At 36.3% G+C, this 16,949-nt stretch overlaps 2 protein-coding genes across 2 annotated transcripts; both read left to right on the top strand.

Moving 5' to 3' along the window:
* The first annotated feature begins 10,438 nt into the window (after positions 1-10,438).
* On the top strand, positions 10,439-12,190 carry LOC109169147. The gene is made up of 2 exons (XM_019318025.1): positions 10,439-11,182; positions 11,345-12,190. The coding sequence occupies exons 1-2, from the start codon at positions 10,439-10,441 to the stop codon at positions 12,188-12,190; spliced, it is 1,590 nt and encodes a 529-aa protein (XP_019173570.1).
* Positions 12,191-15,484: 3,294 nt separating this feature from the next.
* On the top strand, positions 15,485-15,874 carry LOC109169146. The gene has a single exon (XM_019318024.1). The coding sequence runs from the start codon at positions 15,485-15,487 to the stop codon at positions 15,872-15,874; it is 390 nt and encodes a 129-aa protein (XP_019173569.1).
* Positions 15,875-16,949: the final 1,075 nt, after the last annotated feature.

Here is a 16,949-nt window from a genome sequence, read left to right as displayed (position 1 = left end):
AAATAGTTACACATATAGTTATAAGCATACCCAGGTGCATGAATGTTTGCGGAAAGTGAATGCTAACAAGGAAAAATTACATGCACTTGTAGGTGAAAATAGGTGCACTTGTAAGTGATTTTACTTGCACCTAGATGTCCAATTATTTATGAAAATGCCACCGCGTTTTTTTTTAATTTATTAGATCTGGACACGTGTCGCCCGCTGATTCGTTCGCATTTCCTTCCTGGGCACTTATTCGCACCTGAGTGCGTCCATATATATATATATATATATATATATATATATATATATATATATATATATATATATATATATGTATCTATCTATCTATACTATATTTCAACGCGTTGGATTGGGTTACCAGCGTCTCTCGCTGAACAGATATATTTGGCTTTCAGGCACAGAGGAGTAGACACTGGAGCGCGCTAGAGACTTGGAGCGTAGAGTAGATAGTTTCCCTTTCAGCCTGCGTGCCATGCTTATGTATTTACATTATTGAGGATATTAGTTAGTTAGCCTGTGCACCTGAGTTCTCTAACTCAGGTGTGGCATAGCACCCCGTACTCTTTTATATTATGTTTTGGAATTTAATGAGAATCTACCTTTATTATATAAGTGTTAAAAGTTGAAAAATTTTGGGGTGTTACATATACTCATACATTCATTGTAAAAATATGGAGTACTTTTTGTGGAGATCTCATTGAATCATAAATGACTTGCTTTCTTTATTTCTTTCTTCTATAGTCGCAATGACTCACTACTTTCTTTCTTAGAGTCGTAATGACTCATTCTTTCTCTGTGGAATCGCAATGACTCATACTTTCTCTTTAAATGAACGAGGTAGGAACTTCATCAAAGTGTGAATGAACCTATTTGGGCACGGCGTCTAGCCGACCTAATACTCTGCTTGTCCACCGAACCACTCTCTTGGTTCTATGCTCTAACTCTGTAGAATCAGGTATTGAACTTTTAGTGTGCACACCCCCTGACCAAGATTCCAAGCCTGGCGGGCAGTTTCCAACCTCGTAACGTGGGAATACGCCGCGTTACATATACTGGGACCGCAATGTCCATAAAATCATCCGAGAGGACATAGTCCAAACGAGATCCTCCAAAACCTCACCGATATAGATAATACATAAATATATCTCTCATGCATCAATCTCATGCATGCAATAACTCTACTACTTCTCAATGCATCAAAGAATGATATACCACATGCTTATGGCTTTTTGAAAGTAATACTTGGGCTCACGGTGGCCCCTTATGCAATTTTGAAATATGACATATGTGAGATGCAAAATACTCTATAACATGCTTCTAAATCATGTATATAAACCATAAAATACTCAAGGATATAATATCATACTCGGTTTGCAACATAGCAAATTCTATACATTTCTATCAACAAAATATACTTCAATTCTCATTGATCAAATATCACATTTTAGTCATGCTTTAATAATAAATCATATTCTCAAATGATCATGCTCTCTACTCAATACAAAATAACACCAGATCACATAGCCAAGCATTTCTCATACACAGTGAACTTAACAATATATGTACTGTGTAGCAATTTCTTCAGTAAATCCCTCATAACATACTCATTTTTTATCCAAATTCAACGAAGTCAAAGCCAAAACATGCGTAGAGACGATCCCGAGGTATCGAGCCACAAGGACCCGTGACACCTGGCCCGAAATGACACGTAGCTGAGCCACAAGGGCCCGGCCACTGCACAAAACTTCTCAGATTAACACTCAGGGACCTGGGGCGGGACACCTCATGAGCTGCCCAACGAGTCCCGTTACTTTTCCGGGCTTAGGCAGCGGCCCTCTCCTAGGGCACGGCCCTAGGCCCGGGTAACCCGGCTCTAGCCGGCGGCCCTCCTGATGGGCCGCGTCTAGGGCCGCTGATCTAATCTGGTGCACACTGTGTGTGCACTAGATGTCATTTTCATCTGCAAAATCAATCCAAACAAGCAAAACTTTCTCAACAACTCAAAGACAAATACTAGATCACTTCCAAGCATAAACACAACAAAATCTTGTAATTTCTACTCATTTCTACTAAATATCAAAGGCTTCATAGAGCCAAAATTAAAGAGGGAGTCCATGGGGTTATACCTCTTGTAGCTTCTTCTTCTTGTATGGATCTCTACCTCCTCTCTAATCAAACACCACCTCCTTCACCACCTAAACATCTCAAACACAAGCCAAGACTAAGAATCCTCAGAGATTGAAAGCTAAGAGAAGAGGAAACCTTAAGATGAATGGAATGAAGGGAGAAAGCTTACTGCAATGTTTTCTTGCTTCTTATCAGACAAAAACTTGGGATAGGCAAGGTTGGAGATCAAAGAATAACAAATGAATAGTGTTGTTTATATAGGGTGCAAAACCCTAGGTAGAAAGCAAATGATTGGGTGAGGGAAAAATGGTAAAAGCTTGGCTAAAATAAGTTCTCATGCAATGCTATCTTGGAGTGATGTGGTTCACCTAGCATCATGGACCAAGGGCTAGAAATGCTATTTTAAATACTTTGGGGTTGAAAATGAATTTCTTCAAATGTTATCTAGATGAACCCTTGTTTAAAGTCTTTTTGAATTCTCCCGGTCTCACTCAGATGGATTTTTCGATTTAAAACTTGGTACGTGTTACCCGAAAATTTAGGAATTTCGAATAAAATAAGTTTTGGTGTCGAATCAATTTAAAATGTGACTAAAATAATTTATTCCAACACCAATTGATTGCAAAAATTTTTAATGGAGTGAAAATGGCTATTTTGGAATTTCATAATATTTGATTTATAAAATAAAATTTTGGGTTGTTACAGGCTCAGCCGTCCGATGGCCGCGCTCCTGTTTCTACTTATTGAACTCATCCCGAACCTGGCGTAGCAGTCCTCTTGCATCGCTTTGCGGATCTTCACGGTCGACGCCTCGTTTTGCTAGCCTTCTAGCTCGGCAGTTACTGACCTCGCCCGACCCCTCCCTTTGGTTGGGGAGCGAGGCGTTGACAGATTCCAGCACCTCCTGTCGGGATTCGACGCGGTGATGAACTAACGGTTGAAGGTGGATGAATGCGCTGGTTCTGGAAGGGACTTCTCCAACCCTCTGCTCAGGTGCTCCTGCCGGTCCAAGCCTCGACCGGGCGAGTCGTCGCTCTGATTGGGCGCGACGGAGCTCGGGCGTCGCAGCCGGCGTTGACGCCTCCGACTAGTCATGTTCGGGCACGTTCGGCACCGGCACCGGCACGTATGATTGGTATAAGCCCGGTGCTGGAGGGTACTGATATTGTGCGGCGAAAAACAGTTGGGGGCTTTGCAAATACGGGAAGGTAGGATCGAACATCCCCCCTGGCGGGTACATTGGATACTGGAGCGGCACTTGTCTTGCCATGGCCGGGAACGCCGGCCCTTGCTGAATGAAGTTGACAAGGTCCGGGGTCGGTCCCCTTCCCAAGGGAGTATTGAGATCCATCCGTGTTCTCATCTACGAGCAGAGATCGGAAGTACTTTCCTCAGCCTCCGCATCGTTATGGAAATCCATGAACGGAAACATGATTTATAGGATTGGTTTAAGTGTTGCTAGGTAACTTTTTGTCCGATCCCCACAGACAGCGCCAAAATGATATAGTATATACAGGCTACAATACATATACAGGTAAGGGCTGAAGCTCGGGTTCCTAATAGTGGGTCGAGAAGCTCCGGTCCAGCCTCATGCCAAAAGTCCCCTTCAAGCTGCATTTAATGCGCTTTATATAGAGGGTGAAAGAGGGCATCTCCGGGTTCTCAGCATGGCGGGCACGTGGTGGGCATGCATCGGTCACAGGTGAGGCTGGATGTCTAGCCGCCACGCGGCAATTAAAGTGTGGCCCCTCCTAGGGTCATGGGCTACCGCCCGGATCGTGTCCGGCTGACAATGAGGGGTCAGTCAGTTTAGCAGTGATCTTCGCCAGAGGAAGGGGCACGGTCGGGACGTATGCCCTCGGGACAACTGATCGGTCAGCGGTCGGTCAGGGGAAGCGTAGGGCCGAGCGGTATGATCGTCTCCTTCGAGATACGCTGCGCTCGGTCGTTACCGGTTGTACGCCTCGGGGACCGGGAGTATATCCCTATTAATGCCTTTTAGTTTCCTCTTATTTTGGCATTGAATTCATTATTAAATTATCATTCAATTTGGACAAATATTAAGTTTTAAATTTGTTGTTTGGATTTTAATTTAATATTAAGGTACATATTAAATTGCTGAAGTACTGCAATTTATTTAGGTCATGTGGGTTAATAATATATTAATTTGTAAATCCAAGCATGCTTGTATATTTATAATCATTTTATTGTTATAATAATTATAGAAAAGTATGTTTTAAGGATGGATTAGCATATTATTAACTCATTGTATATAAACTTCATTAAAATATCACTCAATTTTGAATCCTTAGGACAATTTAGAACATTATGGTCTACTAAGGCAGCTTGTTTGGTTTCTCATTTAATTTTGAGCATATTTTAGTCCTATATTTCACTTCGAACTTTAGAACCAATTTTGAACAAGCTATTTGGGACCTATCTTGGGTCATTAAAGTATGGATCCCACCATTTTAATAATAATTATAGCTCCTTTTGGGTTTATAACATGTTTATTAAGTTTTAATTATTACTAACTACAATATTTTGATATCCATCATTTGTAATAATATTAAGTTGGTATATTTCAGTACTACACTAATTTTCATCCAAGTTATAATTCACTTGGGCTATCGAGGTTTATGAGCCTAATTTGAGTGATTAAGTGCTATAATTATCGTCTTAGCCTGTTTTGAGACATTAAGGACTTAAGGATTTAATTGTTATTTTGGCCGTTAAGAATTACAAACTATTGTTTAAGTTGATTATGTTTTTTAATCTATCAATAGTTTTCAGGGCCTTGATAATAATATTAAGTCTTTAATTTTATGGCAAAAGCAATATAGTTGATATATTGTCTGTATAATGGTAATTTAGTTGTTACCTTAACTTCAGTCTCCCTACGTATCATAATAGTCAAGGTTAATTATTATGTGGCTGAGATTAGTGTTTGGCATCACTTAATTACAATTTTTCCTTTATTGTAATTATTATTAATTGGCATTATTAATTACTGTTATTAAGTTTATGGGCTAATCTCATACAATTACCTTTCATAATAATTATTATTGTTTCATGGTAATCTGCTATATTTGGTACATTGGTACGATTACCACTTCATTTTACTTGACTATTAATGTTGGTAATTAAGTCTTACCAATAAATTTCTTAAACGTATTATTGGACGCTGCATTGAGTTTATTGATAACGATAGTGAAGATTGGGAGAATTCTGGCGTTTTTTCTTCTTTTGTGGATCGTCATCGTTGTTAGCACAATGGAGAGATGCGGTTTGCATCATTAAGGTTAGTCATTAATTATCTTTTATGGTTGTTATTGATAATAGTGCTACAGTTACAGTTAATCGCTAATTTGGACTAGTAACATATTTATCTTCACAAATGGAAACATTAAAAGGTGCATTACCATACTTTGATTTGTCATTATTATTAATGTTAATAGTGATCATGATGTTACCTATTACTATTATTAATTAATTAATGATGACATTAATACTGTTATGGTATTCAGTTATGCATCTTGAACTGTTTCCAAATAAATTTATGTGACAATATTCCAGTATAGAGATAATTATCTTGATATTAAAATTTTCCGGACTTCAAAGTTTATTAATTTTTCAAAATTATATCCGAAAACGTTTATAAATGTTAGCGGTTTTACAATTGTTTTTCCGTATTTAGTCTCCTACTTAATATGATAATATTATTATGGTTATTTATTGCTATTTTGGTTATTTGCAATTGTGCCATTAATAATAATAATATTATTAACTGGGTTATGGAGAGTGATTCTAAATTTATTTAGTAATTTTGGAAAAACATGTTTGCTAGGCATTTGACTATTGCTTTTAATTCCATAATTCATTTAGTTCTTTGAATTATGATTTTAGTTCTTTATTGCCCATATTTGGTTAAGCATGAATAACTGAACATTTGTTAAAAATTCATGCTCTTTAGTTGGTTTATAGGAGTAAATACCAGCTAAGGTCCCTCGAGTTTGGTGGTTTCACCACCTATGGTCCCTAACTTTCGTAATTACCATCTGTGGTCCTCCGAGTTGCGAAACCTGACCAGTTGACATCCTCCCGTTAGTTCCTTCCGTTTAAGCCGTTAAAAGAGGGGATAAATATGTCATTTGCTATATAATAAAACATTCAGAAATTAAAAATCACAGAATTTCTTCATTGAGTCCATTTCTAGACTCCTCCTCTAGCTCTGTCCGCCAAGGTTGCGGCGGTGGAAGGCGCCGCTATGGATCAACTCCTTCGAATCTTAGCATGAAATCCATTAAAAATCTTCTTCTTTTTTATCTCATCCCAGTCCTGAATTGAAACCGCACACACTTACAGTGTTTTCCATTCTCCAATTCCATCATTTCTGCAATTCTAATGGGGGCAAACTTGAAGCATTACCACCTCTCAAAAGGTTCATTCTAATGCAAAAACACCAAGAAAATGACGACGTTCTTCCTGCGAAAAAGTGAAAGCATTTCCCAGATCTACCTCTCTCTTCCCCTTGTTGCCTGGCGGCCAAGAAATGGGTGTGGGCAATCCACCCACTAGACCTCAATCAAGAATACAATCCCATATTTGATGACCAAAAAGTTCAAAAATTGGCCACCCACAAAATAATAAAATGATAAATACAAGGAAGGGGTGCTCATAACAAACCCATTTTTTGCAATGAATTTGCCCAGATTGAAAATTGATCCTTATTATTCCGGGTTTCCCTTAACCCATTAAGGCCACTGCTAATTGTATTCACATCCACCACCAATTTCAAGCTCCCCACTTTTCTCCTTTTCTTTGAATCATAATTCTTATCCTTTGCAACAATCGCATCTTCTGTTCCCTCTTCTACTTCATTCTTTACCACCACATTGTCCAATTTTACAACAATTGGTTGCAGGGGCAAAGTAAGAGAGTTGAAAAAAGAGGGCTCGGATTGCTTCCTCTTGCAGCGGCGCGTGTAGAACTGCGTAATAGGGGGCTTCCACATTTTTATATAATTGGTAGGTGCCGCCGGAACGAATTGCTTAGCTGCAGGATGTCAAAAGTTGTGATTTTGCGAGAGGCCTTGACTTTCTTCGATCCGTTGGCCCTGACGCAAAGGGAGGTTGCCGAGTAGACGTCACATAGTGAGACATACTTCAAAGGCGAACCTCTCTCCATATCCACAGAGTCCTCCTCCGCTTCCAGCAGCTGTCGCTGTCGCACCCGCCACGGCGACGACGACCTTTCCTGTTCGTCTCTCCACGCAGTTCGAGTTAAATCACTGGACGGTAATGCCATTGAAGGTGGAGACGGAAGGGGTGCGTGTGGGTTCTTGATTTCCCAAAAATGGAGCCAATGAAGGTATTTTATGGAAAATGACATATTTACCCCCACTTTTGACACCTTAGACAGAAGGAACTAACGGGAGGATGTCAACTGGTCAGGTTTCGCAATTCGGAGGATCACGGATGGTAATTACGGAAGTTAGGGACTATAGGTGGTGAAACCACCAAACTCGAGGGACCTTGGCTGGTATTTACTCATTAAACTCTGGTTTATAGTCTCTAGATAGTTTTATGCATTCAATCACATTAAGTGCATAATATTAAGTTTAATTATGCAATTAAGATTTGTGACACATTAATTTACAAATGATAGCATATCCTTTTGGTTTGATATTGTTTGAATTTGTAAATTTAGTTATTTATCATAAATTTGATCTTTATGCATTAAAACATTTTACCATGGGCTTACAGAAAGTATATATTCAGTACATTATTATTCAAAGTGTTGGGTCTCTTTTGGTTTGGACTCATTGGTATTTGAATATTAAGTTTATACTTTGAAATCTCATATTGTAAATTTGTTTTTAAGTTATGCAATTTATTTGGAATATATGAGTTTAATGTTTAATTTAATGCATATTTGTCCTAAGCATAATATTCTGTTTTAAATTATGCAATTTTATTATGCCTTTAGCAATGCATACTTTGGGATGGAATTATATTAGTTCCTATTTAAGTTGGACTTATGCATAAACTTTAGTTGCGGTAGTGCCTGAATTTAAGCACGTTTAAGCCGTTAATTTAGTTCACCAATTTGGGCTTTAATCATAGGTGAACCATAGATTTTTTGGATTATACCCTACAGTTCTTTTTTCAGTTTATACCCCAGACAGTTATACATTAAGTGTATATGAATCGGAGAGGCATACTAGTTTTAGTAGCCGTGACTTAAGAACATCTTGTGTCACTGGTCTCCTTATATTGATACTTTATCTAAGGAGTTGGTTTTCAGTGAGACTTAGTCTCTAACCACTTTTTCTGGGAGTATATTTAGTTTTTCTCATCACAATCTGGTATAATTTGCCAAAATTTTAAGTATTTCTTGCCAATGTGATTTTATTTCAATTCATTAAAGAATAGCCAAAGCATCCTTAATTTATTGAAGTATCTCATAAGTTTTCAATCTTAGTTAATTAAGGAATAGCCACAGCATATTCAACTACCTAAGATTATTAAGTTATGACCTTATAATTTTAATTTGGTTAGGGAGTAGCCACAACATCCTTAATCAGTTAAAATTATATAGGTTATGCAAGGTATTGATAATTGTCTAGTGATCTTATAATTTTAATTTGGTTTTGGAGTAGCCACAACATCCTTAATCTGTTAAAATTATATATTAAGCGGTTTATTTTGATCACATAAAGTTTTGGACATATCATTTGTGATTAATTGTATGTAATATGATGAAATTTAGCCCACAGGTGATAAGCACTATTTTTATATTTTATTTAGATTATTTTTTATAATAAATCAATTTTATTTATTTAATATTAATTTATTTTAAACTTTATTTTATATTTTGTACTAATATAATAATTATTGAATAATTAGGCTTAATTGTTTATTTGGACTAGAATTCCTTTTTATTGTTTTAATTGATTTGGGCCAACCTAAATCTTTTCTTTCATTTTTTTTGTTTGTTTTAATTAGTGGCCCAATTAGTTTATTTGTTTTGTAAAGTCAGCAGTCCAAGTCTCATTAATGTTATTTTCCTTTCTTTTGTTTCTCTAGCGTACGTAGACATCACGGCGACATTGGCAAGGAGACAAACTGAAGAAGACTCCGTCCGAGAGATTGCTGAAGACTCCGTCCGAGAGACTGCCGAAGACTCTTTCTGTGGCCACGAAGTTAATTGAATTAGAGGTTGGAGCTTGTTCTACTGATTTTCTATGGTTTCTTAGAAATTAGGAAAATAAAGATGATTTATTTTTTTTTTTTTGTTTTATGTGGTTGAAAGAGGTGTAATTAATTTGTGGATGTTAGTGAAATTAGGGCTATTTTGAGCTGATTAGGGAGCCTGAACTAGTATAAATAGTGCTGAATTTTACAGTATAGCATAGTTAGTTTTTCAGAATCACTTTATTTTACTGTAAGCACTCTTTGCAATGTACTGCTGAGTATTGATTTTCCAACTCAAGGATTATTGAAGTTTGATTCTACAAGACCATTGAGATTTATTTAGCTTAATTTTATTCTTTGCACTTTATTATTTATATATCTCCTGTTATATGAATTTTAATTATTGCTTGATTAATTGTTGCAACGGGACCATTGTTCAATTGTCAAGTCATTAAGTTGCTAATTAGAACCTTGAATCCGTAATTGTTTAAGTGTTCTAAAATTGGTAACAAATAGCACAATTTGATTATACATGGATTTTCAATTTTGTGTTATGAAGATATATAGTCTAGTTTAAATGAACCATGCTTTTGAGTTTGTTGGCTAGAATTGGTAATCTTTCTAATTCTTTTAATGTTGTTAGTAAATTAAATCTTAAGAGCCTATTTAAGATTGTTTATTAACTAGGGAAGTAATCAAAGAGCTTGTTTTGATTATCGACAAAGTAAGGAAAGATAGGTTATCAGAGCTTGTTAATAACCATAACCAATTTGGTAAAGAGTAGAGTAATTTATTTTTGGAAATCAATGGTCTGTCTTGTTAGAATTAAATTGGTATTATTCCATGAGTTGGACACTAGTTTCTATTCATTATTATTATTATTTGACATTTCATATTGTTTGCCTTTTTATGGTTGCTATTTAATTTCCAATTATCATCTCTTTCTTTTAATAAATCTTTAAAAATAAGTCTGACCAATCTTTGTGGGTACGACCTTACTCATCACTATCGCAAATTATAGAGTAAGTAATTTATTATTTGTTGGTTTCGACACCCATCAAATATTTGGCGCCGTTGCCGGGGATTGGTGTTAAATAGATTTATTTTTTATGCCGCGATCTTCTCGTACAGGTCAATTGCAATTCGATCCTGAGATCGAGAAGACTGCAAAGAGGTTGAGGAAGGAGACTAAAGTGCGCAAGAATCAAGCCCTTTCATCAACATCCCTTCAATCAAATACCACAACTGAATCAACTGCCTCTTGTTGCGATCCTGAAGTAGAACAAGAAATGGCCAAAGAACAAAGAACGTTGCGGCAGCTTTCTGCACCAAATGTTAATCAACAACCACTTTGTATTCAACATCCTGCTTTAGAGGTTGGTTTTGAATTACGGTCAGGTTTGATTCAATTACTTCCAACTTTTCGTGGACTTGAAAATGAAAATGCACATAAGCACCTAAAGGAGTTCCACGTGGTGTGTTCGAGCTTCAAACCCCAAGGAGTAACGGAGGATCAAACCAAACTGCGTGCCTTCCCATTCTCACTAGCCGATAGAGCAAAGGATTGGTTATTTTACCTTCCTTCTCGCTCGATAACCACATGGAATGAAATGGTAAGATTGTTTCTTGAAAAGTTTTTTCCAGTGTCACGAGCTGCCAATATTAGAAGAGAAATATGTGGCATCAAGCAAAGAGACATAGAGACTGTCCACGAGTATTGGGAACGCTTCAAGCAATTGTGTGCAAGTTGCCCCCAACATGGAGTTTCTGAACAACTCCTCATTCAATATTTCTATGAAGGGTTGCTTCCCATGGAGAGGAAGATGTTGGATGCAGCTAGCAGAGGGGCTATAGTGAATAAAACCCCCCAAGAAGCTAGAGAGTTAATATCAATAATGGCTGCCAATTCACAATAATTTAGATGCAGACAGGACACGTCTTCTAGAAGAGTGAACGAGATAAACATTTCTTCCATTGAGAATAAACTATCTCATTTAACTACTCTTGTTTAACAGTTAGCTGTAGGAAATATGCAGCAAGTAAAAGCTTGTGGGATATGTGCTGCTACTGGACACCAAATTGACATGTGCCCAACACTTCAATACGATTCGTGTGAGCAAGCTAATGCAATTGGAGGGTTTCCAGGCCAACCAAAAAGAAATTATGATCCCTACTCAAATACATATAACCTAGGATGGAGGGATCATCCAAATTTCAGCTACAAGCCGCGTCCACAATTTCCACAGTTTCAACCTAGACAACTAATTCAACAACCTTCATCTTCACAACAATCATCTTCTAATTCAGGTATGTCACTGGAAGATATTGTTAAATCACTTGCTACTAACACACAACAATTTCAGCAAGAAACAAGAACAAGTATTCAACATTTGGAAAGTCAAATGAGCCAATTAGCATCAACCGTGAGTAGATTGGAGTCTCAAGGTAAATTTCCCTCACAAACTGTTGTAAATCCAAAGCAAAATGCAAGTGCAATTACCTTGAGAAGTGGGAAAGAGCTACAAGAACCTACTCAAGTGAAAAGCATACACAACCGAGATGAAGAAAAGGAAAAAGAAGTCCATCCACCCCAAAATGATCAAAAGCTTGTCAAAGAACATCCGGGGGCTGTGGTAATTCCTCCCCTTTTTCCTGGTAGATTAGCAAAATCAAAAAAGGATGAAGAACAAAAAGAAATACTTGACACATTTCGAAAGGTTGAGGTAAATATTTCTTTACTTGATGCTATTAAACAAATTCCTCGATATGCCAAATTTCTTAAAGAGTTGTGCACAAATAAAAGAAAGTTGAATGGCAATGAAATGGTAAGCATGGGGGAAAATGTTTCAGCTGTTCTATAAAAGAAGTTGCCTCCTAAATGCAAAGATCCTGGTATGTTTACTATCCATTGCAAAATTGGAAATGTTAATGTTGAAAGAGCAATGTTAGATCTAGGAGCTTCAATTAATGTGATGCCTTTATCTATTTATTCATCTTTAAATATTGGTTCCGTAAAAGAAACTGGTGTAATTGTTCAACTTGCTAATAGATCTAATGTTTATCCTGTGGGGGTTTTAGAAGATGTTTTAGTGCAAGTTGATGGGTTGATTTTTCCTGCTGATTTTTATGTGTTAGATATGGAAGAAGATAATTCTACTCATTCTTCATTAATCTTATTAGGAATGCCATTTTTGAAAACATCTAGAACTAAAATTGATGTGCATGATGGTACACTCACAATGGAATTTGATGGTAAACTCATTAAGTTTAACATTTATAATGCTATGAAATATCCTGATGATGTGTCGTATGTTTCTCTAGTAGATGTTGTTGACCCTTTTCTGCAGAAAATTTCTTATTTGACTGATAATAATGCCTTAGAGGTTGCACTAAACCCGAATCTTACCCCTGCTGGGTTGAAGAAAATCATGAATAAGTTTTCTTTGATTTTTGATTTGCAAGATATTGTTCATGAGTTGGAGTCACTTAAGCCAATGAAATATAATGCTTATTATATTGAGTTGCCTATATCTGACACAAAACTCCTTCCTTCTGTTGTTCAAGCTCCGAAGATAGAGCTGAAACCATTGCCGGATCATTTAAAGTATGCATTTTTAGGGGATGAAGAGACTCTTCCCGTGCTAATCTCCAAAAAACTATCTACATTGGAAGAAGAAAAATTGGTTCGAGTGCTTAGGGAATATAAGCAAGCTATAGGTTGGACTATAGCTGACATAAAGGGATTGAGCCGTTCTACTTGTATGCACCGGATATTGTTGGAAGATGAGTGTAAGCCTTCTAAACAGGCCCAACGCCAATTGAACCCACCCATGATGGAAGTGGTTAAAAAGAAATATTGAAACTTCTTGATGCAGGTATAATCTATCCAATCTCAGATAGCAAATGGGTAAGTCCTGTGCACGTTGTCCCAAAGAAAACAGGTATAACAGTGATAGAAAATGATAATGGTGAGTTGGTGCCCACTCGTATTCAAAATGGGTGGTGTATGTGTGTAGATTACAGAAAATTAAATGCATCAACTAGAAAAGATCATTTCCCACTCCATTTTATTGATCAAATGCTTGAACGTTTAGCAGGTCGTTCCCATTATTGTTGCCTGGATGGTTTTTCAGGTTTTCATCAAATTCCAGTTGCATCTGGAAACCAAGAAAAAACGACCTTTACCTGCCCATTTGGCACCTAACCAAGAAAAAACGACCTTTACCTGCCCATTTGGCACCTAACCAAGAAAAAACGACCTTTATCTGCCCATTTGGCACCTTTGCATTTCGGTGGATGCCCTTTGGTCTTTGCAATGCTCCTGCTACATTTCAAAGGTGTATGGTTAGTATCTTTTCAGATTTTGTAGAGATTTTTATAGAGGTATTCATGGATGACTTTACAGCTATGGTGATTCTTTTGATGCCTGTTTAGCTAACCTCACAAAAGTGCTTGAACGATGCATTGAAAAAAACCTTATTTTAAATTTTGAAAAATGTCACTTCATGGTTGATCAGGGTATTATTTTGAGTCATGTGGTATCTTCTAAAGGGACTGAAGTAGATAGAGCTAAGGTAGAAGTTATTAAATCTTTGCCTTACCCTGCTAGTGTGCGGGAGGTTCGTTCTTTTCTTGGTCATGCAGGTTTCTACAGGAGATTTATGAAGGATTTTTCAAAAGATTAGCAATCCATTGTGTCGATTGTTGCAAAAAGATGTGGCATTTGAGTTCGATGAAGCATGCAAAGATTCATTTGATACGCTAAAAGATATGTTAACATCTGCACCAATAATTCAGCCACCGAATTGGGATCTTCCATTCGAACTTATGTGTGATGCCAGCAATCATGCAGTTGGCGCTGTACTAGGACAAAAAGTTGGAAGAGCTTCACATGTTATTTATTATGCTTCAAAAACACTTGATAGTGCACAAAGCAATTATACCACAACAGAAAAATAACTTTTAGCTATTGTATTTGCTTTAGAAAAATTCCGTTCATATTTGCTTGGTACTAAAGTGATTGTTTATTCTGACCATGCAGCTCTTAAGTACTTGCTTTCAAATAAAGAAGCTAAGCCCAGACTCTTTCGGTGGATGCTCTTACTACAAGAGTTTAACCTGGAGATACGAGATAAAAAGGGTGCAGAAAATTTAGTTGCTAATCATCTAGTAGGATAATTACAAGTGAAAAACCTTCGCCATTGCAAGATGATTTTCCTGATGAAATCTTTTTTTCTATTCAAAAGACGATTCCCTGGTATGCTGATATTGTGAATTACTTAGTTATTAGAACATTACTAGTTGATTTATCTAAATCTCAAAAAGATAAAATAAAGAGTGATGCTAAATACTATGTTTGGGATGACCCTTATTTGTGGAAGCATTGTTCTGATAAAATAATCCGAAGGTGTGTATCTCAAGAAGAAATTCCTTCCATTTTGAATTTTTGTCATTCATATGCATGTGGAGGACATTTTGGTCCAAAAAGAACTGCTCGTAAAGTGTTGGAATGTAGTTTATTTTGGCCATCTTTGTTCCGTGATTGTTATATGTTTTGCAAAACATGTGCGCAATGTCAAAAAACTGGAAATTTGAGTTATAGGGATCAAATGCCACCTACTCCTATACTTGTTTGTGAAATTTGTGACGTTTGGGGTATTGATTTCATGGGTCCTTTTCCTTCTTCTTACAATAATGTTTACATTATTCTTGCTGTGGATTATGTGTCAAAGTGGGTTGAAGCTAAGGCTACCCGGACTGATTGTGCTAACGTTGTTGTTGAGTTCGTTAAATCTAATATTTTTACCAGGTTTGGGATGCCAAGAGCAATAATAAGCGATCGTGGAACTCATTTTTGCAACAGAATGGTGGAAGCATTGATAAAAAAAATATGATGTTACTCACCGTGTTTCTACAGGTTACCATCCACAAAGCAATGGACAGGAAGAAATCTCAAACAAAGAAATTAAGTCCATACTAGAGAAGACGGTTAACCCGAACAGGAAAGATTGGAGTACACGACTTGATGATGCTTTATGGGCTTATCGAACAGCCTACAAAACTCAAATAGGTATGTCTCCTTATCATTTGGTATTTGGTAAACCGTGTCATCTTCGTGGGAACACAAGGCTTATTGGGCTGTTAAGCAATGTAACATGAGGATGGATGCATCTGGTGAGTTGAGAAAGTTGCAGCTGCAAGAGCTTGATGAAATTCGTAATGATGCATATGAAAGCTCTAGAATTTACAAGGAAAAAACAAAAGCATTTCATGATCGAAAGATTTCTAGGAAGAAATTTGCTATTGTTCAGAAAGGTTTACTTTATCATTCTAGATTGAAACTTTTTCCTGGTAAATTGCATTCTAGATGGGTAGGACCTTTTGTTGTCACTAATGTTTTTCCTCATGGTGCAGTTGAAATACATAGTTTAGAGACTGGAACATTTTTTAAAGTTAATGGACATCGTTTAAAGTCATTTTATGATGGTTTTCAGGCATATAATTTTGAAGAAATTAGTCTGCAGTGCCCAGTTTATGAAGATTGAAAAGAGATGATTTCCAACCAATGACATGCTACTTATGACAAGGGGAGTTTGTTCCATTCTTTATTGTTTACGTGCCTTAATTTTAAATTCTATTTAACATTTGAGACAATGTTAAGAATAAGTGTGGGGAGGGGATTTAACTATTATTCAATATTTAATTCTTCCCTTCAAAAAAGTTTACAAATAAATTTTTCAAAAAATATAATATATTTTTTTTTACTAAAATTCATAACATAATTAAATAATTGGTCTTGCATATTATGATTATTTAGTTTAGTATTTAGTTTGATATGGTGGTGGCTAAACTAAGCAAGCATGAACCTGTGAGATTTTGAGCCTTTGACACTTCAGTCCAATTATTTTTTTCTTGTGCGATATCTTCCATAGATTTGTATCTCTAGAACTTGCCTTGATTCTATTTAAAGCTAATTTGATGCATGCATGATTTTTAATATGATTAAGGCCATCTTTGACCTTTAGCCTCACTAGCCAAATAACCTATTCATACCATAATTGATTTATCCTTTGTTAGCGATGTTCAGCCTTTTTAACTGTATTTTTGTTATTATGAAACCACATTATAAGCCTCATATCTGAAATTGATTTCCTTAACCTTGCCTAAAAGATTAGGGGAGCTTTGATTTAGTAATTTAATAAAGATTTGAGTGTAGGGAAAGATTTTGACAAAGTGTTTATGAGTAAGAATAATGAATTTTTTATTGGATTCCTATTAGCGTTTTGGTTGGTATATTAAAAAGGAAAAGATGGTAGATAATGAAAAATGAGTTAATTGTTATAAATATATCTTTATGTGGACATTATTATAGATTATATAACAGTTGTAACGGTTCTGTATTTATGTCTCCATTATGTCTTCCGTTATATTTGTATATTATATATAGATGTGTTTATGGTTGTATGAAATACACAAATTAATGAATAAAGAAGAGATCATCCTGCCTTGTCTATCACTTTCTCTCTTTGTATCTTAGTTTCTTTTTCAGCAGTTCCTTTGATCAATCATGCTTGAGTTAATAGGTTACAACACGTTATCAGTAGACTCTAACCAATTGAG

This window comes from Ipomoea nil, unplaced genomic scaffold (genome assembly GCF_001879475.1).
Source record: "Ipomoea nil cultivar Tokyo-kokei standard unplaced genomic scaffold, Asagao_1.1 scaffold3251, whole genome shotgun sequence".
Taxonomy (NCBI): Eukaryota; Viridiplantae; Streptophyta; class Magnoliopsida; order Solanales; family Convolvulaceae; genus Ipomoea; species Ipomoea nil.
The sequence above is the reverse complement of the archived record's forward strand: the minus strand, read 5'-3'. Positions and strand labels throughout refer to the sequence as shown.

What these genes read in the sequence shown, in the direction of transcription:
- LOC109169147 (XM_019318025.1), top strand. Translation starts at nt 10,439, where the DNA reads ATGCCGCGATCTTCTCGTACAGGTCAATTGCAATTCGATCCTGAGATC. An exon ending in CAGCTAGCAGAGGGGCTATA is followed by an intron (nt 11,183 to 11,344) that starts GTGAATAAAACC and finishes CTTGTTTAACAG; the next exon opens with TTAGCTGTAGGAAATATGCA.
- LOC109169146 (XM_019318024.1), top strand. Translation starts at nt 15,485, where the DNA reads ATGAGGATGGATGCATCTGGTGAGTTGAGAAAGTTGCAGCTGCAAGAG.